Source organism: Lichenostomus cassidix, chromosome 2 (assembly GCF_008360975.1).
Source record: "Lichenostomus cassidix isolate B80296 chromosome 2, HeHo_3.0, whole genome shotgun sequence".
NCBI classification, from domain to species: Eukaryota; Metazoa; Chordata; class Aves; order Passeriformes; family Meliphagidae; genus Lichenostomus; species Lichenostomus cassidix.
Genome location: NC_139482.1, coordinates 4,770,240 through 4,798,192, shown reverse-complemented (window position 1 = coordinate 4,798,192; position 27,953 = coordinate 4,770,240). Strand labels below are relative to the sequence as shown.

General features: G+C 37.4%; 1 protein-coding gene across 1 annotated transcript in view; it reads right to left on the bottom strand.

The window, feature by feature from the left end:
- LOC146440751 (sodium channel protein type 5 subunit alpha-like) overlaps window positions 1-20,043 on the bottom strand; it is a 37,836-nt gene extending 17,793 nt beyond the window's left edge. The window contains exons 1-14 of the mRNA XM_085049935.1: window positions 19,717-20,043; window positions 18,384-18,563; window positions 13,358-13,684; window positions 11,845-11,963; window positions 10,753-10,842; window positions 9,563-9,691; window positions 8,649-8,740; window positions 7,581-7,787; window positions 6,917-6,977; window positions 6,156-6,300; window positions 5,422-5,616; window positions 4,536-4,727; window positions 692-794; window positions 93-322 (exon numbers count right to left, since the gene is read on the bottom strand). Coding sequence (XP_084906061.1) covers window positions 93-322; window positions 692-794; window positions 4,536-4,727; window positions 5,422-5,616; window positions 6,156-6,300; window positions 6,917-6,977; window positions 7,581-7,787; window positions 8,649-8,740; window positions 9,563-9,691; window positions 10,753-10,842; window positions 11,845-11,963; window positions 13,358-13,630 — 1,836 coding nt within the window. The 5' untranslated portion in view covers window positions 13,631-13,684; window positions 18,384-18,563; window positions 19,717-20,043. The remainder of the gene's footprint in view (window positions 1-92; window positions 323-691; window positions 795-4,535; window positions 4,728-5,421; window positions 5,617-6,155; window positions 6,301-6,916; window positions 6,978-7,580; window positions 7,788-8,648; window positions 8,741-9,562; window positions 9,692-10,752; window positions 10,843-11,844; window positions 11,964-13,357; window positions 13,685-18,383; window positions 18,564-19,716) is intronic.
- Window positions 20,044-27,953: the final 7,910 nt, after the last annotated feature.

Sequence of the window (27,953 nt, the reverse complement as noted above, 5' to 3'; positions counted from 1 at the left end):
AAGTCTGTCTTTTTATGAGATTGTCATAAAACATAAAACATACAGAAACAAGGTTATAACTCCATTGTCACTCTAACAGTGACATAACTTACCTGGTCACTCAGAGAAATCAGTTGTTGGTAATCCTTTCTCATGCCAGGGTACTCCATAGCCAGGAATAAGGTATTCAAGATAATGCAAACCATGATTAAGAGATCAACAAATGGATTCAAGATTACCAATTTCATCTTCTCTTTGACTGCTCTCCAGCATGGACAACAATTCCAAATCAGATACTTTTGATGGAAACGTTCCCAAAATGCAGGACAGTTCAGTTTTGACTCTGGCAGACAAAGAGGGAAAGTGAATAATCCTTTGTAGAATATCACAGAACAAAGAAAAAGACAATCAGTTATAGAAAAGATTGAAAAGTCAATCCCACATGAGCAGAATGGCATCATTGGAAAAAATTATTTGGTTTATTTTGCACAAACTAATCACAGACTATGAAAGGTCAGGCAAAATTTACCCTTGGTAATTGCAAGTTACAGGTGCAATTACATGAGATATGAGAATATTTATTTTACTGAAATTTACATTTTGCAGACTAATTTCCCCTAGAGGCTTTTAAAACAACGCCGTTTGTGACAGTTTGATCTCTCAGGTCAAGTGACACAATAAACCAAAGGGAAAAGAGGAAAGAGTGATTTACTTGAATTATCTGTAAGAATTGTAGCTGCGCTCATTAACCTCTGTCTTCGGACAGGATCGTTGATGGCATCCATTGACACCTCATAGGACAGCAGGATCTGCCTCTTTGGTGAGAAAAAAAATATAGAAAATAATATAACAAGAGAACATGAAGATGTAATAATTGCAATACAAATAATTGCAATACAATACAAATTGCAATACAAAAATTATGTCCAGCATGAGATAAATATGCCTTTTCAAATACACATTGTAAGGAACATTAAACTTGTTTAAAAAAAGTAAAATAAAAAAAAAAAGTAACAATATCAGGTGTTTCCTTTGAAGACAAAGGACATTTCATCAAAATCAGTACAATGTTTCAAGAAGTTTCTTTCCTTTCGAAAATATTTAATTAGCAATAATAATGCCATTATATAAGAAGCATAGAAACATTAACAGGGGGGCAAGGGAAAGTAATCATTCCTTTTATCCAGTGACTGATAAAAAAAAACAGAGAAAAAGAACACTAAATATGAATTTGAATAAACTGTTGGCTATATAACCATGAATTATTGATAAATAATAATTATCTATTAATATGAAAAATAGTCACACTGTTAATAAAAATATTGGGGTTTCCAGCCCTATGAAGCATATCAAGATCTAACTAATCCTGAGTTGCCTAAAAGTCGAAATGGGACAACCTTTGTTTTCATTAGAACTACCAGATGACAGGGAATCTGACAGACTGACCTCATCACAATGCTCAGCACCTCAATATTGCCTCTCAGCACAACTGCATTTGCCTAATTTTCTTTTCTGGGAAGGATAAAGGAATAAAAATGTATCATGATGTTACTTCAAACTTTTATATTGTGATTTTTACTAATGTTCTGCAAAACAGTTATTCAGGGAATGAAACTGCTATCCTTGGCCTTAGGGCTTTCATAACAATTATTTCTCTTTGTCACTCTGGTATTTTAAGAAAAATCTAAGCAAAACTTAGCTGACAGACCTGTCACAGAATAGACATATAAAATGAATTTCTCATAGAGAGCTAAAATGTCCATTTTACTCTCTGTATTTTTTCTGAGTCTAAAAGGCTCAGCTAGACTATTCTAATCAAGTCCAGTTACCAGTGCAGCTCACCCTTTCATTCTTTTCTATAATGTTTGGTGTCCCAGAAGACAGAAACCTAGAAAAAAATTGTGTGCCAGGCTGACTAAAGTTCTTAGTCTTCTTGTTGAAATCCACAGCTGTTAAGGAGCTTTCAGAGTTGTGTTTTCAGAGAGGACAAAGGCATTCACTAACACTGAACTGGTTACTGCTGGTCATTGATCCTTAGATGAAGGGAATTGTGGTGGGTTTTTGGTTTTTGTGTTTTTGGTTTGGTGTTTGGTGTTGGTTGGGGTTGGTGGTTGGTGGGGGGGTTTTGTGTTGGGTGTTGGTTTTGTTGGTTTGTTTTTTTTTGTGGGGGGTTTTTTTTGTGGTCAGCGACAGGAAATAACTGGGGATGAGAAGTCCTCCAACAAATTAGGATTTAAAACAGGGGTGTGCCCTGGAGAAATAGTCAAGCATTTATAAATGGATTCTGTCCTACCAAAAAGCTTCTACCAAATATGCTTTTTTCTTTAACTTAGCACCTTTAGCCTCTTTTTATGATGAAAGTAGAGAGGACATTGTTTGAGGAATCCTTGCTTGCAGCAGAGTTTGTATTACCAGTAGCTGCCATAACATGAGATAAACTGCCATGTTTGTTGCAGATTGTATTTATTGGACTAATGGTAGAAAATCTACACTGGAGCAGCTCACACTGCTTGGATCATGCTCTAGGTTTTCCTAGAAATATTCAGAACTTTGCCAATCCCTGCACAGAGAGAGGGGAAGGGACCATGGAAAGGGTCTGGAGACATTATTTCTGAGCCATAAAAATCCAGATTACATTTGGCATTCATCCGTGCAGACTTTGTAGCCTTGGATAAGTAAGGTCTAGAAAATAATCCAAATTTTTCACCTTTTTGCAATCTCCTGCAACACAGTCACAGACTTAGAAGAATAAAGTTAAATAGGAATAATCAGCCATAAGAAGTGATTTTTACACTTTAAAACATATGACACCTGTTACGAAAAGACCTTTTTTTTTTTCTCTGAATAGGTACAATAAAACACTACCATGGACTGTGACACAGCATTTCCTTTAAGTGCAGCAGAACCCAACTAGGTCACAAAATTGAATTATATTCTTAACACAGCAGGGGAAACATTAATGACACCATAAGAAGCAAATACTTTGCTAAAGGAGATGACAGGTGGCAGTTGCTGCCAAGTGGGTGATTTGGACTCCTTCAGCTCAGATATATAATTTATTATAGCTAGGATTATGGAATTTAGAAGAAAATCTGACCATGCTGACTGTCAGAATGAGAATATAATCAATTTTAGCTAGGATTATGTGTCTGAGAAAGGCTCCCCTACAAGGATACTTTTCAAGCAGACAGAAGTTGGAACATTATTTCTTTTAGCTCTGCTATGGGAAAATTTCCATTTTCTGTGATATGGGTGGAACAATTCTGATGTTGTCCCAGAAGCAAGAAACAACCAGTCATGAGATGAAACAAGTATAAGGGCATAGGAAGCCTTCTTTTTAGACCTTGTTGAAAATATTTAATAATTATTCATCAGTAATATCAATAATTGCCTGAGAATTAATTTGGAAGACTCAGGACAAGATTAAAATATCTAAATGTAGGTATCTAAATGTGGATGCTTACAACGAGTCATAGAAAGATTAAAGTTGGGATGGCCTTCTAGAAGATACAGTATTTTGTCAGTGTCAAAGACACTGTGAGAAAAATCTCCAGAATTAAGCAAAGTAAGAATAACAAGCCTTAAGAGAAGTTTCTTAATGGATTTAAAAAGGAATGATCAGCAGAGGAGCCAGAAGTTACTGTTGTAAACAAGATGTGAAATAACATGTGTGAGATTCAGCCTAATATTTAGATATCTGTTTAATTTGTCCATGTGTACAAAGCAGTTAAAATCCCATTATATGGGACACATATGTTTTAGATAAGTTTGATTCACTTTAATAAACATTTCTGAAGGCACCTGAGGTGGTACCTGAGACATCCACAGTCTCAGCCACGGCACAAAATATCTGTGCTCTCCAATAGAGGAGGTGAAAGCCAAGTAAGACACTAGAAAAGCTCTAATATCACTAGGCATCAATTTGTGACCTAAAAAAAGTCCAATGACCACTTAACTCTGGGACTTCACTACCTAAAACACATGTAGAAACCTAAAAAAACCCATAATTTTAATCCAGGTGCCTAAATCTACAAATTTAGCAACATTTGAAAAGCTGCTATGTATCTGAGATACCCACACAGTTCTGGAAGATGTGCCACAGATATCCAAGATATCTAGAATATCCAACATGTGCAAGAGCATTTTAACTGGCACTATAAGTTTAAAGTCAGGCAAGTGAATCACACCCCTAATATCAGAAGTCTTCATACTGAGCTAAACAGTACCTTAGATATTTAGGCCAAAGAATTAGCCGTCTGTATTTTAAAAAAAAAAAAAATTATATATATATATATAGTTAGGTCATTAGGGAAACTCTAAAACAACTGAACAATTTTATACATTTATTTCTGCAGCACAGCAGAGATGCTGACAGATCCTACCACAGCTCTCAAAACACAGGTCTATGATGTGCCACAAATGTATTACTGACAGCGACTTACAACTTCCCTTTCAAGTGCAGGTAGTTCTGACCCCCTCTGGTCCCAAAATCTCATCCTTGAATTATCACATCACATGCAAATTGAACAAAAACATCTTCTGTTTCAAACACTTACAAGCTTCTTGTGGCAGCGACCAGGCTGTGAACGAAATATTTGCTCCTCATTTTCATGGTCATCTAAAACTAAGTTTTGCCTTGAAGTAGGTGGTTCTTTGTCATTCTCTTTTCCTTGGGAATTTTTCAAGTCAGCAACTGCCATTTCAGATCCAGCCTGCAAAGCCTTACTGCTTTCTCCTGCAGCCAACATCTGTAACAGGAAAAGCAAAAGATCTGTCTGTTAATTCAAGGCAAATACCAATGCATGGACTAGGATCATACACACGTAATTATGATGCTATCTGAATGCTTTGCACTCACAATTCCTGGATTTCAAATGTTAAAGTGCTATAAAAAGACAGGAGTACAAAATGCTAGTCACAATTCTGAATGACAAAGCAGGGTTACATGTGAGCTGCTGTAATTAAAGTCTGCCCTTGTCACTTTAAATATTGTATTTTGTATCTGCAATACAGAATATTATGGTTTATCCTTTTACTTTCCTTTTCTTGCTTTGAAAAGGACCTTGAGTCCAAGAGAGCAAAAAACTAAGGGCTCAAACTAAATTCTAAGATATTAAACTTTTCTTAAATACTAATCCTGTTGAAAGAAAAATAGAAGGAAGAAAAAAGAAAAAGTTACCTACCCGCTAGAAAGCCATTCCTGTACCATGTCAGGTCTTAGCATGTTTTAACTTGGATTCATGATGTTTTTTTGTATCACAAAAATGTTTAGGAATTTAAACATATATATATATATATCCATACACACATACATTTGCAAAGAGAAATGAAGTGTGAGAAAGTATTGTAAGAAGCATATGTTTAATTCAAAACATTATTTCCCTAATTCACAAACAGAAGAAAACAAAAGGAACTACAGATTATTTATGATATTTTACAAACCTGCTCCTTCTCTATAATTTGCTTGGCATCCTGAAGTAGTTTTTCCTTTGCCTCTGTTTCAGCACGAGTAGCTCTGTTTTCCTCTTCATACGCCATAGTTACCACAGCCAAGATCAGATTGAAGAGATAAAATGAGCAGAAGAAGATGACTGCCATAAAAAAAAAAATGCAGCTCAGTCCAGACGTACGGATGGTCTGTGAGGAAAAGACAAAGGTAGTAATAAATTCTTAACAACCTAATATTTATAATGCAATTTCAAAATAACTTTGAACAATTTATTTTTCTAAGCAATACGAAAAGTTAATTTACTGTACTGTTTTCAATGAACAGCAGTAGGATGGTTTGCCTCTGGTCTAAGTTACATCTAACAATGTCATGTGCTGCAGAGAAAAATTTAAAAACCCACTCTTAAAATTAAATCAAATATCTCTCTCTGCTCTATATCCCAATCCTTGGGGGGTTGCACACAAATATTTAACTCTTTTTTAACCCTTAACCACTGACCCAAGTGTGTCCAACAGAACCATGAGCATTCACAGCAGGATTGCCCCATTTAACATCACTTACAGAAGATGTTACAACTCAATCACTTGAATCTACTTCCTTAACACTTACATTGATTTTAAAATAAAATTGGTGCCACTAATGTTGAAACCAGTACAGATTTTCCTAGTGGGCAAAAAGCACTGAGCTGCATGTCTGAAGTCATTCTAGGAGGTGATAAACTACCCACCTGTCTGTAGAGACGTTCCCAGTAGTCCTGGGTCATCAGCCGGAACACAGAGAGGAAAGCCCAACCAAAATGGTCAAAACTTGTATAACCAAAGTCAGGATTCTTCCCAATCTTCTCACAGGTGTAGTTTTCTGGACACTCTTTGCTAATCACAAAAGAAGTGTTAAACAAGATTTATGTGGAGATTCAATGGGACCTGAAAGCATCCAATACACAGCATCAAATGTGTTCAGTTCATCTGAAATTACGTTTCATTATTCCCTAATATAATTCTGCCAGGAGGGTAGATTTACATCAGACCATCCCAGAAAGTCATTTGTCTAGTCAAAGAACACTAGACAGAAACCTTAGTTTAGGACTAGACAAAAACTCTCCGCTGATGTAGGATATATCCAAACAAATACACAGAGGAGGGGAAAATGGAACTATCTTTACTTTTAGATGACTCACCGAGATGAGGAGAGGAGAGTTTATTAATATCTAAAGAGTCTTTACTGATCTGTTCCCCTTCTCATTTATAGCATCCTAACTCACCATTACACTCCCAGTGGTTAGCAATAAAGTATATATATAATTGGCTGCATCCTTGTACTTCATTATTTCTCTGGTGTGAAATATCTGGCTTTTAACTTAATAACACATCTACTCACCCTTTTGTTCTTTCTGAAAAATCATCACCACTCCTTTAGACAGAAGATAAAACCACAGTACATCTGGAGGACAAAAATTAAGAAAGTACAAAAACTGCTTTGTTCACTTACTTGGGATCTACACTGTAACCACAGAGCAATATTTCAGGAGGGTTCTCTCTGTAGCAGAACTCTAATTAAAAAAAATAAAAATCAGGGAATCACAAAATCAGAAGATGTCAGTTTCTACACCTTTCTGACAGTAAACCAAACATCACTGCATTTTATAAACACCTTGATGGATCAAACCTCTGTGAAAGATCCTTTCTTAACAAAGGGCATACAGGACTGATTCTCAGCAGATCTGTCTCTCTGACAATTTTAAATACATAATAACTATTTACTGCACAACTAACAGTGTAAGATTTTATTTGATCTTTGGTAAAAATAAGAATCTGTGGGAGAAGCATGCAAAACACAGAATAAGCAATGGAAAAAATCCTGCTCTGTGCAGTATCCCTAAAATTCAGATCCCTGTGCAAAGCACAGATGAAGAAGAAAATGCTTATAGAAAACTCAGTCCCTTTTATCCCACAGACTGTCAGTCTTGCTGCAAATCCAAGATTCACTAATCTCAAATTCAGTTTCCCAGAGACTTCATACCACTACTTGTGCAAATGGAAAGACAAACCTTCTTGGGAGAAATACATCAACTATATTTTAACATCCATGTGAGAAAGCAAAGCATACACAGGAAGATAACAGATTATGTAAAGGGAGAAAAAAAAATATTTACCTTCATCATTTGGTACATATATCTTGGGATCCTTGCATAATGAGTCATTGTACAGAGTTTTATTGAGGACACATTTGGATTTTAAATTGCCCATAAAAAGCTGGAGGCCTATTAGGGCAAATACACTCAAGCAAAATACAGTCAGGATCAACACATCAGCGAGTTTCTTAACAGACTCAACAAGGGAATTTACGATGACTTTCAGACCTAGGAAAATAAGATCCAGTAACATGAAAAGTGAGAAAAGGAATGCAATGATGTTCTTGTATGACAAGACACAAGTTGCAAGTTTGTTGAAGAGAAAGGAAAAGTATCGATGTGTGGCTTTGCCATTAAAATTAAAGACCTTCAGTGTTTAATTCCTGCTATAATTCCATAGCAAAATCAAAAATATATTTGCAATTGCATGGAAATGGTGAAGTTAATATATATTATGGCCATGAGATATTTAGAAATTTATAGATTTTCAAGTGAATTTTTGCAGTTGGGCTCTGAAATCATACTCTGGTATCCTAATTAAGGGCATGACTTACACAAATATGGAGTATCTGGATGGCATATGAAACATACTGTTGAAAGTATTACACACAATCCAGATAGTGGCTGTAGTCAGTAAGGAAACACATAAAAGTCTCAAAAATTGTGAAATCAGCATTCTGGGGAATAAACCAGAGAAGGTCAAGCTATTCAGGTAGAAGATGAAACCAGAAATATGGTGGTTCAGCCATATTACGTTATGAGAACATATGAAATAGGGTGGGCTGCTCCAGAAAGACAAAAGTAAAGAGAAAAAGGCACGGGGGCTAAGTAAAAATAAACATTAGTGATGTGATAAAAAAATGCATAAAATAACAATTGCTTTTTTCAAAACCCTTTGGAGAAATGATGATTTAAAAAATTGTGTTAAGATGATGCTCAGAGTTACTACAGACTGCAAAACAGTCACAAATGGGGCCTCTCGGGGTCACAGAAAATGACCAGAAAACTGGAAGACAAGAACAGGAGTGGAATTAGAATTTGCATCCTGGTGAAGCAGAGAGAAAATCAGTAAGGTGTGCTATTCCTTACCTGGTATTACTGAAATAGCTTTCAAAGTCCTCAGCACTCGGAAAGTTCGAAGAGCTGAAACATTGCCAATGGTCTGTAGTGCAGTAATGTACCTGTAAAATTAACCCACACAGAGCTGAGTGACAAAGATGCAGCTTTTCAAAGCATTTGCTTATGGAGCAGCCAGTAATGGAAACATTGCAGAAAATAAATTGGTCAAATATGTCCTAAGACACATGCCTAAAGTTAGGAATCCATGTCTAGGTATGGATTTAAAGGAATGGGGCTCTGGAGCAGTGCCTCTGAAAAGAAACACAGCAAGCTTTGTGGATGCTAATGTGGATTTGGATGCTTTAACTTAGGAAGAGTTTATCCATCAAAATGTCAAATAAATATAAAATCTTCAATGTCATAACCACACTCTGAAGTGGTGCTTTTACAAGACAGCCTGTTTAAACTCCAGTGTCCTCTTCCCAACAAGTGAAAGCTATTTCAGAGTCCATGATTTTGTATGCAAAGCAAGGTCTGCTCTTCCTCAAGCATCGCTTGTCACTGGGATTTCATCTGTTATTTATCACCAAGTCATTCAACACCTTGTGAACCATTTTGCACCCTTCTCAAATGAGTTTCATCTGATCCAGAGCACAACTAAGACAACATAACGAGGCAGGCTTGGTTTGGGCTGTTTGTACAGTTGCCTCTTGAAAAATTTAAATATGGACTAAATTGAGAACAATCACACAGTTTTACAACGAGCTTTTCATTTAGGTTTTCCTTTAAAGGCTGTTTTTCTCATTGCAGATATGCAAATTGTGATTCAAACACTGTTTAGCAGGGAGGATGCCAAGCTCTGTAAGGAATTTCAGCAACACCAAACAGTATTTTCTCTGTGCTTTTGTCCCTTGAGTGTAAATGAACAACTGAGTTTTACTTACATTACAATAATAACAGAAAGATCCAAGCAGTTCCATGGATCTCGAAGAAAGGTAAATTCATTCAAAACAAATCCTCTTGCTACTATTTTTATCAATATTTCAGCAGTATATACAGCAGTGAAAACAGGTCTGAGGAGGAAAGTGGATATTAAAGTTACAGAAATAAAATTATTTATGAGATGGAGACACATTAAGGCACGTTTTTATCTTTTCCATGATTTACTCCCTGCATGGAGATAAAGGTAGAAAATGTGAAGTAAAATAGGCCAGGTTACATTATTTTCAAACCATCATGGGTACAAGATGTCTTCCTGAATTTTAGTAAATTTTCCATATAAATCTATAAACACAAATGTTGACATAAGCATATGATACTATTTCTGGATGAAGAATAGCTCACATTTCCTTAGGAAACATTTTTAAGTCTATGTTTATGTTCTACAGCAGGCTGGAAAACTTCAAAGCTTCACCATTCTGGCAAAACAGTAATAGCAAAGATTTATTTCAGCCTGTAAAGTTTGCACATTTTGTATATTTATTCTGGTAAATACTTTATAGCTGAAAGAAATCCTACAGAAAATTAAGTTATCACCATGCTTACACCAAAATAAAAGGAATTAAACTGATAGAACTTCTGAGGCTCCAGGCACATTTTCCAGATTTAATTCTGGAACATTAACTCAAGTTACATTGGATACAGTGCACAAGTACAAAAGGAAGCAAGACAGTACAAATAAATGGCTTCCTAGTGGGAAAAACTAACCTAGGAGAGTCACCAGGAAGTAGGAAGAAAGAATAGAATGAATATTTATCCCTTCATAGCTTTTGCATGAGGTAACAATAGCAGACATTCAGGTTATTGCTGCAGAATGAGAGTTATTAAGTTAAAATCCTGCTGCAGAGTCTCTCCAAAAGGTTTCATCCTCAAAAGGAAAAATGAGCCAACCTCCTCAGTACACCAGATGGCAAAATTAGGCACCACAGAGAAAAGGGCATATGGTGAGAGCCTCTAAGAAAAGGCACTGAAGCTCCACAAAAGACAGATATAACAACAATCCTCAATCTTCCTCCCAGGTCTGTCTGAGAATTTTCAGCCCCAGAATCAGACCACCACATTATTCAAATTTTTCAGTTCCTGCATGTAAATATCCTTGGGAAAAGAGTGAACACAAGGCCACTGAGATACTTACTCAGTCCAGTAGAGCTCTTTAGGAAGGTTACGGATAGTCATAACAACACAGTTGAGTAACACAGTACATGTAATAATGCCAACAAAAAATGTGAATAGTCAGTTAAGGAAAAAATGCTGCATTATAAAATGAAGAAGCTCATAAAAGCTGCTGATTTCCACACACAAAAACCCACACAAACATTCAAGTAATTGCTTTGGGTTTGAATATGCTCAGAACTTTTCCTGTGTTTTCCAAAGAAATGTATGACAGAATCACAAAATATCCTGAGTTGGAAGAGACCCACAAGGATCACTGAAATCCAGTTACCAGCTCTACCATCCCAAGAATCCCAACAAGATCAAACCTTCTCAGCTGGGTAAAATCCATGTTTGAGATATAAAAATGAATTATCTGCATGTGGAGACAGTTTTGGAAGTTAGGACATTAGTGGGATATATGTTTGACACACTTAAAGTGAGACATATCTTCACCTACGAAGACCAATTTCTACAAATTAATAATTCCAAATAAAAACAGAAATACCAGAAACTACTTGGCCAATGGTTTTGCACCTGCAAATCCTGCACATTCTGACATTCTGCAAACTACAGTTATATATTTTTTTTTAAATATAAAAGATGGGTGCTCTTCATGACTTTCTAAGCTCTAGTATGAAATAAATTTCTTAAGATAACATGAGACTGTTTCAGCAAAGTTTCGCCATAAAACACATCTTTCATATTTTAATAACTAGGGAGTCACTGTTTTGCTTTGTTTGTTCATTTGTATGTTTTTAATTTAAGCTTGTGACCACAGCTGAAATTTAGAAAAAGTTCTGGAAAAGGGCTAAAAAACATACAATGGCCTTTAAATGTTGTTCACACCAATGTCTGCAAATTTGACTTTAAATATGAGCTTTTGATGGTTTTACTTGTACCAATGTCATGTGAATTTCTTAGCTGCTGTAAAACAAGATTCAAGGTAACTTTTTAAAAAATCTCTAACACAGCCATATGAGCTTACATTCACATTAATATAAACAGAACAGAATGACAGAAAATGGCACAGAATATTTTAAAATTCAAATCAGGGAAACCAATGAAAGGATATGAATGGATCAGAATTTTAATTGCTGCTTTTCTGACTGGATTAAAAGGACCAAATATAAACAAGGCAGGTGTGGCAGTAAAACGGAAAATAGTCCTCTTTTTATTTATCACCATAAAAGTCTATAAGAGAAAAGATTCATAGCATAGGAAACATTTAAATGAATTAAAAATTTCTGCAAAAATTAAATGTTCCATTTTTCAAGTCTGCATCTAGAACTATATCTAACTGCAGTTAGGAGTTAAGTTTTCCTTTATTCTTACTTGGAGCTGTGACCTGATTATACACATTTTGATGGAGAGACAGCAGCTCTATAAAAGTTCATTATTGCCTGAGAGGAAGAGGCAATAATGGGAATGAATATGAGGAGCAAGTAATTATATTCACTTGGTCAAAGTAATTAAATTGCTACTCTGGGACTGTAACAATGGTTTTAATACCTTACTCTTGGATAGTTTTATAGGCTACAAGAGATTATTTACAAAATACACATTGCGTAGCACTGCCAAAATCCTAGAGAGTCAAAGCAAACATTTTAATTTTGAAATATCTCTACATTGTCAAGTTACACTGCAAATTCCCTCTAAGCTACCTTAAGGTCCATTGAGCTCAGCACTTTTGCCATACAGTAAAAATGAAATCTCTTGAATGAAAAACAGAGTTTCCTAACTTCAACGTAAATTTCTCCAACTCAATCAACCTTAGTTTCTCTTCATCAATAGTATCACTTAGATTACTTTGAGAAAAAATATCTGGAAGATCAAAGCCTAATGCATGTTTCTGATTAAATTATTACACTCCAATGCTTTGCTGGTATATATTAAAACAGCAGCTAGGACTGGATGGAACCTCTTGCTGTTGAGGTCAAGTCCTCTTGACTGTTAGTCATTTAATTTAAGTATTTAATTTAGAAGGGATTCCTAGAGCATCTACTTTATACACTGCTACAGCATCACCAACCACTTTGGAATAGCATGGAGTATGTGCAATATAAATATGGAACAATAAACAAAGCCAACAAGACTTGAATGACAGAAAATTAATTTAAGACAATGAAAATACAAGGGTTTGCTACACAGAGTACTGGAAATGTCTCAAATGTGCCTCCCTTAATTTGTATAATATTTGTAATTCAGTGAGAGCATCTGCAGTTCCAGCATGATCTACTGTTGGACAGGCACTGTTTATACAACAGGGAGTTCAGCCCCGTAGGCATCAGAGAAACTGCTCTAGAAAAAAAAGCACCACTTATCCCAGACTGTTTTTACTATCAAAGTCTACCAATCACATGTCATGTTTTCATAATTAATTCTGATTCTTGACTGGAATTTACAATACCTCTCCATTCCATAATGCAGAGCATATCTTAGCACTCCTCCCCAAAAGTTTTCAGTAATATTCAAAGTCTGTCTAGAGAACAATCAAACCCCAGCGTCTCATGAATAGATCTTTTACTATCCCTTAAGAGTTCGCAGGCAAAACTTAAAAAAAAAAAAAAGCTTTGGAAAGTTTGAACCTTGTGATCACTGTAGTATGGATCAAAATCCTCCAGGGGTTCCCCAACAAGATCTGCAGGAATGTCCCCATACAGAGATGGCAGTGTTTTGCAGCTCTTCAGATCAAGCTGAGGAGTGAGTTTATCTTCTTCAGCTCCTTGGTTCTTGTTCTTCTCTTTAACTTTGACTTGCTCTTTTTTTTTGTTGGCAATCCTTTCCTCGATTGCTGCCAAGGACTCAGGGGTGAAACGTCGGAAGCTGTTCGTTTCTGATGGCCAAAACAAGGGATCCATTTTTCCTTCTCAGTGTTTGTTTCCAGCACTAGAGGTAACTTAAGAAAGAAAGCTCTTGACAATTAGAAAACAACAGAAATAACACACAACTTTAATGTCTATTAGATAAATGATTTCTTACTTCTCTGAAACTCCGTATCAAAATAGAATAAAATAGAGTAGAAGAGGAATAGACTATTTCAGTTGGAAAGAAACTACAAAGACCATCCAGTCCAACTGCTTGACCAGTTCAGGGCTGACCACTGTAAGGGCTTGGGCACTGCCCAAGTGCCTCTTAAACACTGACAAGCCTGGGGCATCAACCATCCCTCTAGGAAGGCTGTTCCAGTGTTTGAACAACCTTTTGGCAAAGAAATGGTTCCTACTGTCCCATGCAAACCCCCTGCAGTGTGGCTTTGGACCATTCCCACATGTTCTGTCACTGGATCCCAGGGAGAAGATCTCAGCCCCTCGCTCTGCACTTCCCCTCCTCAGGAAGCTGTAGAGAGCAAGGAGGTTCCCCTCAGCCTCCTTTTCCCCAAGCCAGAAAAGCCCAAAGCCCTCAGCAGCTCCTCTCGGGACAGTCCTTCCAGCCCTCTCACCAGCTTTGTTGCCCTTCTCTGGACACACTCAAGGACCTTCACATGCTTCCTAAATTGCAGAGCCCAGAACTGCCCACAGTGCTCCAGGTGAGGCCACAGCAGCACTGAACACAGCAGGACAATCACCTCTTCTGTCTGACCAGCTGCTCCTGCTGTGTTTGAGGCACTCAGGACATAAAGCAAAAGCAACTAGAAGCATATTCACTTACGAAAAACAGTAATGTAAAACCCAGTAAAGACCAACAACTTTATTTGGATCTCCTCTGTGCAATTCAGGTTACAGAAGAGATACTTTCTTCCTTTGTCTTTCCAGCGAAGAACCAACAAAATCACATCTCTATCAGAACCCTGATAATCATCTAATTGTTTCTCTCTGTAGATTAAAGGATCAGCAGCCTTGCACCTCAGTTATTGCTCCTCTGTACTTCCTGAAAACAGAATTTAGTTCCACGTGTCCCACCTAGATCCATCCCATCCACAAAGCAAGGCCAACACTAAATTTGGCTCCAGGCTTTGTCCAGATGCATTTTTAATTATTCTGCTTGAGGCTTAAATCCCTGACAAAGGGGAAGGGTGGCAACGAGAAGCACTGAGGTGACTCAAGGCAAATCACTGTAACTATTCAGTTACTGAATTTACCACACTGCTGTAGATGACACAATTTACATTACATCAGTTCACATCCACAGAAGATGAAGAAAACTTTGACCCACTACAAGATGATATCTCCTTTGTGATTCATGCCAAAACTGATTACTCCCATTTAATAAACACTTTTGGTCACCACCAAGTCTTTAAAACACTCTGCATTTTTGATTGCTGAGGTCCAGCTGTGCTACTTTTTGGTTTTTGACATGGTTTGGACCACGTCAGAGAATCAATACTCTCTTGCAATTACAGCTCTCTTCTATAGATGCAGACATATTTATTTTAAAATAATATGCAAGCAAGAATGATTGTGCAATGATTTTGTTTGGGTTTATGGCACTTGGAGGGGTTTTTTTTCCTCCTCTGGGAATTTCCAAGCATGTTCAGATGTGATCAGGAACCGCAACTCAGAGATCAGAATTTACCATGGTAACAAAATGGAAGTATATGACCAAAGAACTGTTACTTTGACAAACCACACAGACCCATTTCCAATCGAAAGCTCAAAAGATAAAGTGAAAATTAAGATTATTTTTTTCAAATTTCAATAATTCTAAGATCAGTTTTATCTTCAAAGCAGTTTTAAGAAAAAAAGAGGAAGTCAGCTTTTAGGGAAAAACATCAACTGAAATAAATGAAGCAAAGAAAATGGCTTTAGCAAATACAAACATCACTTTAGTATTAAGGATTTGGGAGCTGAATTTAAAAAAATAAAAATAAAAAGACTGAATCTGAAAAAAGCAGTGATCAAGAGCAAAAAGATGCAACACATTCCCTTCGGCAACTGTGGTAAGAAGTCATAACTGGACAAATATTCATGGACATTCATGAGAGGATGTCTTCAGCAGACCTGGACCAGCAATGCACTTGTACTCACATGGAACAACTGACTTTTTGGCCTTTCATCAACTGCCAAGTATTTACAGATTGTGACTTGGGTTAGGAAAATGGAAGCTAAGAAGATATGACTGAAAAAAATCCTTCCAATACAGAGGACTAAAATTGTATTAAAAAGACAGTGACTACTTGGAATTCCTGATGATCAGCTAAACTCATCCACCTTCATCATATACTGAATTTTTAAGGCAAGGCAGTGAGGTAAAATGTTACTCTTAGAAATAATCTCAATTTTTGTACGGAACACAAAAATTTCCCTAGTAAACAGTTCTGGGAGGGAAGATACAGAACATGCTTTCTTAGAAGTAGCCTAAGCAGGAGATTTTTTTTCTAGAGCCTGGCAGAACAAACTTGGGTGTGTAAGAAATTATTTATCAACATGCTGCTGAGGCAGATATAAGGCTACAGTTCAGATCTGTTAATTTCCAATACAGCATATGAAAGAAATTTGTATTTAAATTAAACGAAGAGTTGAAAATCCTACAACAGGTTTTGACATATCTGGTCCTGTAGTAGAGACCAGTCCATCAGTAACAGATACAAATGCAGTGGTATCTTCAGTTACTAAAGTACCACTTTCTACAGGATCAAGCATATAGAAACACATCTTAAAATTCAACTTTTTCTTTTAATTAAAGTGGAAATTACTTGGTTTTCTCATCTCGAGAGGAATTGAATTCAGTGTACATAGCTAGGCATTGTTTGAGGTTAGTCTGGCTGGTTTAAGGGTACTTGTGAAAATGACACAATCCTTTTATGTCAAAACCCATGGAATTCCAAATATACTGATGAAATTTACTGAATAAATCACCTGCAAAGTATTAGAAAGGGATTAACAACAACAAGTTATTAACTAAGTGAGACACTGAGAACTAGTGAAGTACAATTTGCTACTAAAAGTTCTTAAGATAAAGGGTTTTCAGACAATTTTCTGGAATAGCAAAGTACTGCCAAAAATGAGTCTATTAATACAGTGTTTCAGACACATAAATTACAACGTGTTTGCTGGAGTACTGACTAACCACTAGAGATGATAACTAACAAATTTAGACTTTTAGATTGAAAAACAAAATACAAATTCAAGCCTTATACATGACTTCTTGATTTGGCTCCATAGGTGTGAATTTCAGAACTCCTTTCAGCTTCTTAAAAGCCCAGAGTGCCTTTTAAATGCAGCAAGGTAACAGCCATAAAACTATTGACAGTGAGATATCCAAAAATCCACAAAAGTGTAACTGAAACTGATAAAACTGCTCATTAAAACACCATCAAAGTCAGTAAGGAGTGAGTATTTATGAGAAGTTTCTCAAGATAAGAAAACTAGTAGGAACGTGAACGTAAAAATGTCCTTTTTTGCATTTCAATAGAGTTTTAGCACATATTATAACCAACTCTGAGTGCCAAATTACTTCTATCCATTCCCTCAAGGGCAACCCACTGAATATTCCTGCGAGCACCTGGATCTGGGAAGAAAAACAAAGGGTAAAGCACTAAGTGTTTAATTTGGTTTCAGTGTGCATTTATTAGATTCTTTCACATGGGAATAAAGAATAAAGATGTATTCACCTCTTCACCTGAAATAAGAAGAAAATGAGAAAGCTGCTCCCAGCAACACCTTATGAAACAGGACAAGAATTTTCTTTGCTGTTCTGTACCTTGCCAAAAGCTTCTGCTATTATCTAGAAACAGAAAATACTTCTGCTTTCTGATCACCATTTTCTTCTATTTAACTGCCAAAGATGGTGAACTGATTTCAGTCCTTAGTAAAATCCAACTTGGACATTTTAGAGGACTACTGCTTTTTCTAAAATCCATGGCCATTTCTTCCACTCTGCACTTTGTCCCTGACTCTCCATTCTCACTCATCAACCCATCCCAACGAAAAGTTGGTGTTTGGATGGGTTGGATAAATATCTAGCAAGGCAGCTTTCCAGGGTCTTTTTTGATGGGAGGGTCTTGTTTGATTAGATTTTTTAACACATGCAATAGACAAAATTATTCCCAATATCAGCATCATATCATACTCATTACTTTCAAAGTCAGAAACCTGTGCAATGGGCTAGACTGTGCATTACTTAAACATCCTGATAAAAATCACTCAGCAGCATTTTTGTGAGCCAAACATTCCAGATTTGTGTTGCTAAAGAAATTTCAGTATGTCAAGTTGAGTGTAACTAAGATTAGACAGCACCGCAGCCAATGTGAGGAATACTGTGCATGAGGTACTATAACAAAACAGAGATAGTAATTAAAACAGTCAGTATCATTAATAAGATAGTAATTAATATGTCAATAATTAATAGTGATTAATATGGCAGATAAATCAATGTTTAGTAAAATGTTTTGCTGACACATGTAAATTATAGGAAGAGCTACATGTTTACAGCAACATAGTGGTTCTTCATTAATGGCAGATTTTCTTAAGAAGATGCTCCCTGTACCTAAAATAAAACCACATCTAATACTTAAACCCATGTCTGCACATATTCTATATATATACAGACACACACACTTGTATAGATACATCCCCAAATATTTTGATTAAAAAGACATAGAATGAAACTAAGATAATCAGCAACTCAGTTTTCTCATAGCATACAAATCTTTAGCAAAAACAAAATACTTACAATATCCCCTTCAAAGTAAAAAAAAGCCTTCACACTGATTTCTGAAGGTAATGTTGGGTGGCTTTTATCTCCAAGGAGACGGAAAGTCTTGGTTTTCTCACCTTCACCTTTCCATTCCCAACAACACCATTTCTCCCAAGCCAGCTCCCATACAGAAAGTTTTCTTTTGTATTGGGATGCCTGTGGGAGGGAAGGAGGGAGGAGCTTGTTACTGAAAACAATAAATGAAATTTTGTGCTCTCACTGACAACACTGTAAAACAGAGAAAAGTACTTTGGTGATACTTTTGAAGAATAATCACTAAAAATCAACAAGAGACTTTTTTCAATTGGAAATATATGTCTAAAATGGTAAGAAAGCAAAAGGTTTCCTGTTTCACATTTCATTCCAAGCTTTTAACCAGCTGAATTTCCAGGCATGCATTAAATATTGGCACAAAATTTGCCTTTCATTAAAAGCATTTGGATGGAAATTAGAGTAATATATTACTGGTTTTCATTTCTTCATTTCTAATTTTTTATCATTCCCAGGCTGTGATGTATGTTCATTTTATCTTACACAGACAAAATCTGACATTCAAATATAGTATCTTTATACACAAGACCAGATTGTGATCATTCAAATATATTTGAACACATTCAAGATCATTCAAATACATTCAAAATACATTCAGTATCACAATATGCTGTAACTTCCATTAAAATATACAAACCTTGTTTGAGCAAAATGAAAGTCACAGCATTTATCCTCATATCTGAAATCACTGATATTTATTTTTTTAAAAAGTTGTGTATAAAGCCTGCTAGCAACAGGTATTGGACAGTAACACACACACCTTCCTGGTAAGCCCTAATGCTAAGTAGAGTTACTTCTCTTAATTACATCAACAGAACCCATTACTGTCTAAATTTTTTTCCTTCTTTATTAAGTAGAATGTAGATCTTTTCTGTCATCTTTGCTGATGATAAGAGAGTTACTCTGGGTTTTGCTGGAAGAATTCTACCGAAGGAATTATGCTGTCCTTAAAAGCCAGGCAGCACTAATGCACACAAGGAAACAAACAGTGATTAAACATTTTTCTGGATAGGTACAACTGAAAATGGTTTTAAAAGAAATAAAACTCTAAGTGTTCTGTGGTGCAAGCAGCAACAAGACATTTTAAGTTCCAGTGTAAATTATCTTTCTAGAAAGCAAGATTATGTTCTCAAGACAAGTTCAATTAAAAGAGCAGAAATTTAAAGATCACTCAAGCATCACTCTATTAGGGCACTGTAACTGCTGCATTTACAATGCTGCACCAGCTAATATCACTAAATGCAATAAAGATCCCTACCTGAAGTATTTATTCTGCTGCATCTTCTCCATCCATCTGTCCCTGTGAAAAATGGGGCACAGGGAATAAATACAGACCTCAACACAGCAAAAAGAATTGCAATCCTTCTGTACACTGTAATATTTAAAATCCAAAAAGCGAGAGCTCAGAGAACAAGATTTTTTATCTCCAGCAGTTTAGGACTTGCAGCTAACCACAAAACACTTAGACAAGTTACTTTTCTTGTGTTACAGTGGAAAATTTCCTTTCTGCCATTAGGAAGGCAGTTTCATACAGTGGGGAGAGAGCAGAAAATCAGCCTTAGAGTAACGACATTGTTTTCTTCCCTTTTTCATTCATTATTCCTGTGGAAATAGGAGGAGAAAAATTAAGGAAATAAAAAAAAAGCTGAAGTTTAACAACAAAAAGATAATGTTCATTACATAAATCACTAAAAATAAATTCATTATAGAAATTACTGTTAATTTATTCGCCGCGCTCTTGACACGGATCTGTTTTCTCCATTAACTGCAAAGTACAGCACTCTCCTTCTTCCTTTTTATTGCCAGAGCATAAGACAAATATTTCTTGTTGGTAGCATTATCACACCATTAGTTTAATGACTAAGAGTGTACAGATGTCAAGCGCTGAAAAAAACAGATTTTTGCATAATTAAATGCGTCTTGTAACTGTGCCATAACTCTAAACATTAGTTGCCACTTTAAATTATGGATCAGAAATGCAGTCATTAAAGATATCGAGGCATCTGACAATTCATGCACACTGCATGACCCTCTCATCCTCAAATTCTATCCAGCCACCTCATCCAAGATCCCACCTACTGAGAAATACTCCATGGGGCAACCCCAGAAATCTGTATCTCCTGTTCAGTGGGATAAGAGACATTCCACCCATGCCTCTGTCTTAAAGGGAGAAGGGTTCATGCAAGGTTTATCCTCCTGTTTTCCCCATTTATAGGAATGAGACAGCTATTTAAGTTCCTGACAAATTCAGCATGATTCACCTCCTCTTCCTGGCCGGCTGAGACTTTCCCTCAATAACTTGATGACCATGGAACCCCTGCTACAAGTGAGACATTTGAAATGAAGATCATCAAAAACGTTCTTCTCACTACAATCCCTTCAAGATGCATCTGTGTTATTAAGACACCATGTCTCAAACTGGCTAAAATTAAAAGCTGGACACAAGATCCCAGATGGATACAAGAGAGAACTGAACATAAATTTCAAACAAATAAGTCACTGTCATCAATTGCTGTACCTGTAAACCTAATCCTGAAATCTGCATACTGACCTATTCAATAGTCTCTGACTCATACCACCACAGAAATTTTGGAGAAAGAAATGTTTTAAAAAGAGAAAATAAATACATTTATCGAAAAATTAATGGAAAATCAAAATCATTTCACTTACAGGCTAAAAACACCCAGAAACTTTACCATTTGAACACGAGCCTGAGAAAGGCATTGCGTATTTTCAAGAAATGGATCCTGTGAAACAGAATCATAAAATCCCTAACTAGATGGTGTCATCCACTGATAAAGAACGCTGTTGAAGTTGATATAAAGTATCTTTTTGAGTGTTTTAATTTAGGTCAAGAGACAAATCATGACTGTTAATTACAGAGTTTATAGTTATGGTTCACTGTCCATTAGCCAGCACCAACCACAAGTGAATCTGAGACAAACACAGAAATGCCAATGATTCTCCATTAAAATCAGCAAATGCAAACCACTACTCACACAGAAAACCCCACAAAATACAGAAAATTCAGCTGTGCACATAATAATTAACAAGTATGAACACAGACACCAAAATACTCTTTTGAAAGCAAAATCTCAGACTCTGGAGAGCAGGAAATGGAAGTCATGTCAGAGGCAACATAAGTAGATTTTGCATCTTGTTAAAGACAGCTGAGCCACAGGTAGAGAGGACGTCTTTTCTGGGCATGGTAAAAATAAATACAAATCATAATCACAGCAAAAAGCTGTTATTACCAGAAATCTGCTGTTACTTTTGCCTCCTTACAACACGCAAGAAAACAAGTTTTCCAAGTAACTTTAGAGGTAAAAATGAGAAAGTTCCATTAATGATGAGGAACTGTTTAAATGTCACAAGCCTGCACAAGTGATTGCAAGACACACAAGATTTCTCAACAGAAAATCACAAAGACTTGCAGATGAATGAGAGTTTTATTTCTGGACGGCTCTTCAAGTTGAAGTTAAAACTGGTTGAATGGAGACCAGTAAAACAGCACAGGTATTTAACAGGCTGGACAATTATGTACCAAAACAACTTGTGAACACTTGTGGCCTTCTGAAACACCCAAAATCATTAGTGTCTGATCACAGCAGACCTTTGTTTTTGCATCCCCACCTTGCTCTATGTACAGATGCACACAGGGAATTCACAGCAGATTTTCATAGGGCAGTAATTCATTATAACAGATCTGGAGCAGCGTAACAGTTGTTAACTCTGATGCTAACAGCTCATAAATGATGTTTCTTACAAATTTCTGTAACAACAGTACTCCACTGCTCAGCAGTAAAATTTCATACTCCTTGGTAATTCAAGGATTTACACTGGAGACACTTGCAAGGAAAATTACTTGCAGAGATTTCTTTTTACTGTGGCTGCAACTTCAGAGGGTTTGCAATCCTCCTTCCTGTCTGTAACCTAAACTGGCATACAGGGAGTGCCACGCCCACAATTTGGGAGGCACTATAACCTTTGGAATATCACATTAAGAGCAATCTCTAAGTAATGCACGCACATTTATGACAATGCAACTCAAATGCATCCTTTGTGGGCTGAACTAATTCAGCTGCTGGCCAGAAGCATCAGGATTCCCCTTAATTTCAAGGGTGACTAATTTCAAGACATAAATGAGATTCTTGGAACGTCTTATAAAATATCATAACCCTGGAATAAGTACAAAGGTAGTAAGGGACATCGGGCAAAAAATAAAAAAAATAAAATATCTAAAGGCATGAGTCCATCAGAAAAAATTATGAACTCTGACAAATTAATATCTCTGAGATAAACGGATATAAATAAAAGGTAGAACTCAATCTCTATTAGAAAAGAATCTGAGTGTAAAGTACATGCTGTATTTATCAAGACACTAATTTGTATGATTGCCATTTCCCTTTTTTCATGCTGCACAATGAAATAAGAAATCAACAGACATGAAATTTGGTATTTGGTAAATAGCTAATTGACTTTACAGAACAACAGGAAATAGCTTTTATGGTAAGTACACATTAAACGCATTGTTACACAAAGTAGCTTTCTGCCTAATAACCTAATGTACACTGAAGAAGCCTGAAAATGATCTCAGTGCCTGAAGTTCAAGTTATTCCATCTGTTTTTTCTTAGTATTCTGAAAAACAATATTAGTATTTTTGAAGCATTTGGCATTTCTCAAGAGTAAGATGCTAAGAGCAAAATACTGCTGCTACAGTCTCTGAAAGATTTCCAGCATGTCTGATGCAGTCTTGTTAACACAGTTTATGAAGTCTTGCCTCTTATTGCATGGCTCCAAACACAACCATGAAATGAGAAATGCAAGAGCCCTAGCAAGGATTGAGATATTTGGGTTCACACATATTACTGACTGTACCTCCCTGTAAGATGAAAGTCTAAACTTCAACATGTCAAGAACACAACTGGTAAAAAGCTATGTAAGAGCAAACAGCTTAACAAGTTAAAAATGAAGAAACCATAGAATTATAGAATGGTTTGGTTTGGAAGGGACCTTAAAGATCATCTAGTTCCAGTCCCCTCCTCTAGCCAGGTTGCCCAGGGCCCCATCTAATCTGGCCTTGAACACTTCCAGGGATGGGGCATCCACAGCTCCTCTGAGCAACCTGTGCCAGGTCCTCACCATCTTCACAGGGAAGAATTTATTCCTAGTATCTAATCTAAATTTGCCCTCTTTCAGTCTGAAGCCACTTCCCCTTGTCATCCCTCATCCTGTCACTACATATCCCAGTAATTACTCTCTCCAGTTTTCTCGTAGGCTCTCCTGCTGGTGGGGGAGTGAATGAGTGGCTCTGGGGGGCTTTGGCTGCTGGCTGGGGTGAAAGCACAACAATTCCTTATTCATTGAACAGTCCTCCCACTGAATCCAGCTTAGAGAGAAGGATGTTGTGGGGGACCATAACAAGGGCTTTACAGAAATGACATCCAGAGCCCTTCCCTTGTCCTCTGATGTGGTCACTCCATCCCAGAAAGCCACTGGGATGGTCAGGCAGGACTTGCCCTTGGTGAAGCTGTGGTGGCTGTCCTGAATCACCTCCCTGTCCTCCATGTGCCTCAGCACAGCTTCCAGGAGATCTCTTCCATGATCTTCCCAGGCACAGAGGGGAGGCTGACAGGGCAGTATTTCCCACGGTTCTCTTTCTACCCTCTTTAAAAAAGGGGACAAAATGTTTCCCTTTTCCCAGTTAGCTGGGACTTCACCTGACTGCCAGGACTTTTCAAATACATGGAGAGAGGATTGGCAACTACATCAGACAAATCCTTCAGGACTTTGGGGTGCATCTCATCAGGTCCCATAGACTTATGTACATTCAGGTGTCATGAACCTGATTGTTACTTACAGCAGGAAGCACTTTGTTACAGCAGTGGGAATTGTATGATTTAAGGTATCTCCTAAGACAGATGTGAAATGTGTTTAGTGTTTAACAATTTGTTTTCAAAGGTAAAATGAAAGCTTGCTTTGTTCAATTTAGTCACGCACTGGCTTCAGGCTAATGGTAATAATCAAAGTGTTTCCCATGCTGTCACGTGTCGTCGCCAGCCGGGACGACTTTGCCACTCTGCCACAGACACCGGCTAGCTGGTAGCCCGCCTGGCGAGGCGCGGCTAGTGAGAGGGTCACTGGCTCAGTCCCGAGGGGCGCGGCTCCGCTCCGGGAGAGCAACAACGAGGCACGGTGGATAGCCACAGTCAGTGAAGGAGGAGAGAGACACAGGATCTTTGAGAGCACTTTAATAGCGGGGGTAGCAAGCTGTGGTCACCAGGGAGATCCTCCCCGAAGAGAGGGGGCAAGGGGGTTTTAGGGAAGGGAAAAGTGGGAGTGGAAACAGACGGGACTGGGGTGGAGCCCACCTGGCTCGGGGAGGTGGGTGAAGGACAGGTAGGGCAGCAAATAAATTTTGAGAGGGGTCGTACCGAGCGCGGAAGCCAATCACGAACTGGGGATAACAGAACAGTCTAGAAACTGGGAGGAACACATGAACTTTCAACGAATTGGGGTTTAACATATATGGAAAACTTCGGGGGAGGAGGGCGGGGGCTTAGACCTCGGTCTGAGAGTTTGTGTCGCGGGTGTTTGAGGAGGGGTTTTCCTCCTCTGGAAGGCTCGGTGTCCGAGCCATTGCCACCGTTGGGGATTGAGTCTCTATTTTTGGGGACAAGACCTCCACAGCCATGCACCAAGTATGGAGTTTCATTGGATTCTGGGTTGGAAAAGAATGAGGCAGCGTGAAGTTTTCTCTGTAAGTAAATACTGAGCAAAGTGCCTGACTGCATTTCAGTCTGCATTAGTCCATTAAGAAGTTGATGACTTCTCATAACGCAGTCATTTTCATGCACACACTTAAGTAATTTCTTGTCTACTCTTACAGGTATTGAAATTCTGATACTAGTTTTGTGTTATTCTTTGATAAAGTGAAATAATAATTTCATTCATAAATCCCAACTGTCACTTCATTATCCATAATCACTAGTGGATTATTAATTTAATAAAGTTAATACTGTGTTTAAGAGCAGTCATCTTCTTTTATACATTTGATTTGAAATTGACTTTGTTTATAGAGAACCTTTGCTTTTTACATTTCTATGCAATTCAAAAATGTGGTTTCCTTCTTCTTGGTGCATCAAAGAACTTTAAGTGGATTGTGGCTGCTATTAATGTATATAATGCAGTGTTTGTTCAATCACTCAGATCATTAAAGTTCATTACTTTAAGGTGAGAAAAAACTAGAGCGATGCCTTTGTATCACAGAACCCTTGTGGTCAGAAGAGATCTCTGGAGATTGCCTGGTCCAACAAAGACCACATTTACTGAGGGCTGCTAAAAATCTGAGTGTCATAATTTTCTGGTTCCTGTATGTTTATCAAGACCCAACTAAAGGCAATGTTACATTAAAAAAACGTGATAGGTAAAGTTTTCTTTGTTATGCAGGAAACCTTCCAGCCTTTTATCAGGTTTGTATCACTTCCTAGTAGGAAAGTGGTAAGATGAGCTAGTCTATAACATTAGCTGTTTGCTTTAGGTTTTGGAAAAGAAAGAATATGATGTTTATATGAGTCTAGGGATTATTTTTCAATTTTCATGATAATCTGATCTTCTGAGGCTAGATTGTGAATTTCTGAGAACACTGCAGTGAGCAAACTGCTGCTGAGCCAAAAAGGAAGTGGTGGAGAACCAAACAGGTCTCAGGAGTGAAGCCAGGATGTTGAGATCAGGAGAGAAGGAGGAATGGAAGTGCCCAGAATGTAAGCATTGAGTGAATAAACATAGTAAGTAAGAATATAAAGATTATATTTCCTTAATAATAATAGCTTCTAGAATGCTGTGGAATTTCCCAGCTTCCTCTGTGTGCTGCCACATTCTCTCTTGTGAGGCTTGAGAGTCACAGAACTAAAATGAAATGTTACAAGATTTCAGAAATACACTAAGAATGACTTGGAGCCTGAGTAGTACGATTTTGTCTAGGAGAGAGAAAATAGAAGGAAACATGACAGCAGCTTTCAAATAGTTAAGAAGAAATGTGGAACAAACTTACCTTTGTGTCCATGAGGAGTGAAACAAGTAACAGGCTGATATTGCAGCTCAGAAAATTCAGATGAAGGACAAGAAAAACCTTTTTTAGCAGGAATAGTGAAGCAGTAGGATATGTTGCATATGAAGGTTTTGGAATCACCATCTGTTGTAACGAGGGAGTAAACAGTTATCTCCAGGAATTACATCAGTGGAATTGATGCTGTTTTGGGATAAGTGAACTAATTGGCTTTAGGACATTACTTCCAACCCCATTTTTAAAAGATACAATTTTACAAGTAGAAAATGTTTTGCATAAACAAAGACCTCTCTAGTCCTCCAGGAGAAGGTGAAATAGGTTCTCTATTTGGGATAAGAGTTACATAAATTCAAGATGTAAAGACACACATTTTAAGATCAGATAATCACTGAAAAAATACCCAAAGGACATGGAAGCTTCTACATAGCTTGAAACCAAAAGTGTTGTAGCCTATATATAATTTATGGGCATGACTCAGATGCAACTGTTTGAAATTACTGTATTTAGGCTGTGCTTTATGGGATGTGAAACTTGGTGATCTGAAATTGGATTTAAACGTTTTGTGTGACTCAAATCTCCTGAGATACCATATTCTACGTCTGCATGAGCGAGGCATTTAAGTAATACAAACCACCGTTTTAGACTCCATCATGTCCAAATTCTGCTGCAAAAGCCACAAAAATACATTCACAGAACAATGTACAATGAGCCCAGTCTTTGCAGTGGCTCTCTGGAAGTGGTGTGTCTGTAACTGCAACTCTCACTGCTGGATTAAAGGAGAGAAATTAGTATTGCGACATAACTTTGTCTTAAATTTGCTTGATCTAACTAGTAAATACTGTATTCTAGTTCAGTCATTAGTAAGAAATTCTTTCTTGTGAGGGTGGGGAGGCCCTGGCACAGGGTGCCCAGAGAAGCTGTGGCTGCCCCTGGATCCCTGGAAGTGTCCAGGGCCAGGCTGGACAGGGCTTGGAGCAACCTGGGATAGTGGAAGGTGTCCCTGCCATGGCAGGGGGTGGGACTGGATGATCTTTAAGGTCTTCTCCAACCCAAACCATTCTATGTGCTGCGAAATACTGCAGTTAAGGAAGGGCTTTGGCCAAGACAGCTCTCATTTCACAGCCATACCCTCCACTTGCATTGCGATGAGGATGCTGAATTCTGCACTGCTAGAAAAAGTGATCCCTATCAAAGTATGCAAAGTTTAAAGTTGTAGAAGTAATAAATACCCTTATCTTCTATATAGCCTTGCAGCCAGCATTGAAGAATGGGGATACCTGAATGCATTGGTTCATCCTTCACCCTTTACATTTCATCCCTCACAGTATTTTTTTTTTTCACTAATTAACTATTAGTACCTTTACAGTTCTACCACAAGGCAGTAACTGGTGTAAAAAAAAGGTGTGCCAAGAACAGAGTCCTGCAC